Source organism: Panthera uncia (assembly GCF_023721935.1).
Source record: "Panthera uncia isolate 11264 chromosome B2 unlocalized genomic scaffold, Puncia_PCG_1.0 HiC_scaffold_24, whole genome shotgun sequence".
NCBI lineage: Eukaryota > Metazoa > Chordata > Mammalia > Carnivora > Felidae > Panthera > Panthera uncia.
This window is the reverse complement of record NW_026057580.1, coordinates 923829-927756: the sequence shown is the minus strand read 5'-3', so window position 1 is coordinate 927756 and position 3928 is coordinate 923829. Positions and strand designations below refer to the sequence as shown.

At 61.0% G+C, this 3928-nt stretch overlaps 1 protein-coding gene across 1 annotated transcript in view; it reads right to left on the bottom strand.

Annotated features, from left to right (window-relative positions):
• Nucleotides 1-937: 937 nt before the first annotated feature.
• The window catches only part of CB2H6orf132 (chromosome B2 C6orf132 homolog), a 33610-nt gene continuing 30619 nt past the window's right edge, over nucleotides 938-3928 (bottom strand). The window contains 2 exon segments of the mRNA XM_049653268.1: nucleotides 938-1833; nucleotides 2486-3918. Coding sequence (XP_049509225.1) covers nucleotides 1716-1833; nucleotides 2486-3918 — 1551 coding nt within the window. The 3' untranslated portion in view covers nucleotides 938-1715.

Below are 3928 nucleotides of genomic sequence, written 5' to 3'. Positions count from 1 at the left end.
CATTACACAGAAGAAGAGACTGAGGTTCAGAGAGTCCAAGAGACTTGCTCAAGGACACAGTTTGTTATCACCAGACTGTAGCTCTGCTTCTTCCCCTTGAAGGCTTTCGAGACAGAACCTAAGGCTCAGAAGAGAAAGAGTGGGCCCCGCAAAATGGCTCACCCGGTCAGGCACCCCCCCGTGCTCAGGCTTCCCCAGCGGAGCTCTCCCAACCTCTCATCACACCGAGGTAGCTCCCAGTCATCAATCCACAGCCACAGAGCTGAGGCCATTCCACACTGGCCTGTTTATTTCCCAAGCCAAGTGACAGCCAGTCCTTCCCCTCCTACTCCAGAGCAACATACAGCTGGGAGCCCATGCCTCACCCTTCAAACCTTACACAGCAGATAAATTAGTGAACTCTTTTATAAAACATCGTACAGGGAAAATACATACATACATAGAGGGCCAGTGCTGGTCTGGGGCGGGGTTTGCTTCTTGAACACAGGTAACCAGATCCTGTGCCATCGGGGTGCCTGCGCTGTCCTTCCCTGAAGTGGCTCTCCTGCTGTCCCCACAACCTGTATCTTGGCTAGTGACCTCAAGTCCTAAAGGTCCAACACTGTGCCCCCACAGGGTGCTGCTTCCTGGCTGTCCTACCGGCCTGCTTCTCTGAGGCTGGCCACTCCCTCCCATTCCTCCTTACCGAGGCAGCCTGCCTTGACTGGTCCCAAGAATTCGGGTCTGGGACTGCCCATCTCTGCCGCCTCCCACTCCCCATCTTCCAGCATCTTCGCTATGCATTTTGAAGCCCAATAATATTGGGGACCTGTAGTGTTGGGATTGGGAGGGGTGGTTGGGTAGGATGCCCCCTCCAAATCCCAAATGGGTTCTGCCTAGGTTAGGCCTTGGTGTCCAGCTCCCAGGTCTTCTGGCTCCTTGGGCCCAATCCCCCAAATCATGGCTGCCTGGGTCTGAGTAGGAAAACAAGACTTAGTCCTGTCTCCCATCCTGTACTTGCCAAGTTTTCCTTCTCTCTCTAGGCTTCCCTGTGGCTAAGGGCCAGCGCCAGGGAAAATGAACCATCCGCCCCGCTATCCCCACCCTTGGCCAATGCAAAGAACTCTGTTCCAGTACCTGCTCCACAGGTTGTAATGTGCACATTCCTGGTCCCACCTCAATGTGGCTTCTATGCTAGGAACCTAGGAATCACCTCTTGGGGTGACAAATGGTGGGCCGGCGGAGGCTAAAGAGCTCAACGTGTAGTGCCCCGCACCCTTACCCAGATGGAGCTGGGCCTCAGCCCTCTGGGAGCACTGGACAGACAATCACAGCCACTGGGATGGATTCCCATTCAGACTTAGTGCCCCACCCCTTGCTTTCAGGACCTGCTCAGGAGTCCACGCTGGTAAAACTGCTTTAAGTCGTGCTAAAGCAAACAGTACCAGATAGCGGAAATTCGGGCTCCAGGCCCTTAAAGGTTCCTCCTCTCCTCCCTCCTTCCCCCTCCCATCCCCATGTGCAGACAGTCCACAGCCACGCCAGTGCTTTGGGAAACAGAAACCCACTGTGCATCTTCCCACGGCTTCTCACTCGTCCTCCGTCTGTGTTCGGGTAACAAAGACTCCTGCATGTTTAAGTCAGGCCGCCTAACACCTGCTGCGTCCCTCCCACCCCCGCAAAAAAACAAGTGCCCAGGTCTGACTCCTTAGAGTAGAGCTGAGAACACCCTGGGCTCAGGATGGGGCTTTCCGGTGGTTCCCCGAGTAGGCATAGGAGATAGGATGGCGGGTCCCAGGCCTCACGGTGAATGTATTGATGGGGCTTCCATAGTGGGGGGTTCCGTGGGGAGACCTGGGGAGGGGGAGCAGGAGAGAGGTGAGGTTAATATCTGCAGCTGGTTAACCAACAGCCCTCCCATCTCCTTCCGGGCGCAAGAGGGAAAGATATGGCTCAGCGCTATGGTATCTGCCCACACAAGCCCCGGTGGACAGGGTGGGACCCTAGTTCAGCAGTATTGATTCAACAGACACAGGGCTCCTCCTCCTGTCTAGGCTTGGCTGGCCACAGAGTACTTGCTTAATACCCTTCTATTCAGAACTCTTCACTCCTAGCCTGAGTCTGGATCCTTCTCTGTGCGGCTGGGAAATCCCCACAGCCAAGGACCACTCAGGTCTCCACCCACACCACTCTGAGCTTGAAGCCCTGAGCCTCTGGGGGATGGGAAAGAGGCAGCAGAAGAGGGGGAGCCAGCTGGTGGGGAAAGCAGGAGGATGGAGAAAGAACAAGTGAAATGGTGGGAAACGAGGACGCAGGTCAGGGAAACCCTTTCCAGGTAAAGAGCTCCTCGTGTTCCTTTCTCTGTCCAGAGAGCCAGAGAGGAGACAACCCAATGTCGCGGGACGGGTGGCCGTGGCCTGGTGGGCTTCTCTGTGGCCCGCGGGTGGACCCTTCCCTCACCTGGCTTCCCACCCCAGGTCTGTTCCTCGCCCCACTCCCAACTCACCTGCCGGCCGCAGGGGAGAAGCCGTAGTCGCCGCCGGGCGCCTTGAACTTGGCCTCCCCGCGGGCTGCGCCCTCCATGGACAGCCTCGGCGCGTGCAGGCCGCCGGGGGGCGTGCGGCCCGCCGAGTTGACGCGCCGCATTTCCGGGCCCCCAGGCGGCGGCCCGAAGCAGTTGGGGGAGCTCAGGCTGCGGGCGGTGCCGCCGCGGGGCTGCCCGGGGCTGCGCTGGGGCTCCCCGACGTACAGGCGCTTCTTGATGAGCGACCGGCCCCCGCCGGCGAAGCGCTCCAGGCCCCCGGCCCCGGCGTGGTGCGCCCCGGCTGGAAAGCGTGAGAAGCCCCGAGAAGCCAAGGGCTGCCCCAAGTCTAAGAAGTTGTTCCGGGGAGGGGATCCCCGGCGCCCCAGATACCGGAGGGCGGGGGCGGGGGGCTCCGGGTCGTTGCTGAACTCTGGCGGCGGCGGGATGACCTCAAAGCAGAACTCCCCCTCGTCGTCGTCGTCCTCCTCCTCTTCCCTCTTGCAGGAAGGAGAAGGGGGGGACGAGAAGGATTTGGGCAGCAGGCGGCCCTGGGGGAGGATGGAGAACGCCGGCTTTGCCCCCGCCTTTGTCCCGTTGTGTCTGTGGTTTGGCTCAGTGCCCTCTGGGTCCCCGGGGTGCTGGGGCTTCCACTGACTGGGTACCGGAGGCTGTGCTGAGGAGGCCGGCTGGGGGTCCTTCTCAGCCTCCTTGGGTGACTTGGGGACCACAGTGAAGGAGTTGGGCCGGCCCTCCTTGTGGAAGATGCTGTCAGAGCCTGCTTGGGGCTGGCTGCCGTGGCCCCGGAGACTCCCTGGCAGGGAGGACCGGCCCAGGGCGGCCCCTCCCGGCCTTCCCTTCTGTGCCCTCTGCCTGGCCGCAAGGAGCAGAGCCATGGGAGAGCCGGGCTGCACCACCTCCCCGGTCACCGGGTGCCTGAGCAGTTCATCGGCAGGCGGGGCTGAGGTTGGGGGTTTAGCTGGCAGCCCCTGGGGCTCCTTCACCTCCACAGGTTCCCGTGACCCTCCCACCGACCCTGTGGCCAGCGCGCCCACTGCCACAGCAGCCTCTTGGCTGGGGCTTTCCTGGCTGCGATGGGGCTTGTAGAGAAATGCTACCCCTTCACCGCCTGGGGATCTCTTTGGTGGGAGGGCTGGAGATGAGAGGGCTCCCAGTGCAGGAGGCTTACTGGCCTCTGAGGGGTGCCCTTCTGCCTCTGTCTGGGGGGCCACTGTAAGTTCCTGGGGGGTTGGCTTCTCCCACTGCCCAGCGGGGACCAGTTTCTTCTCTGCTGTCAGCTCGGATGATGTGGTGGGTACAGTTGTGGCTGCAGATGGTGTGGCTGGCTCAGGCACAGCCTTAGATGGTGTGGCTGGCCCCAGCGTGACCTTGGGTGGTGTGGCCGGTGCAGGCGTGACCTTGGGTGGT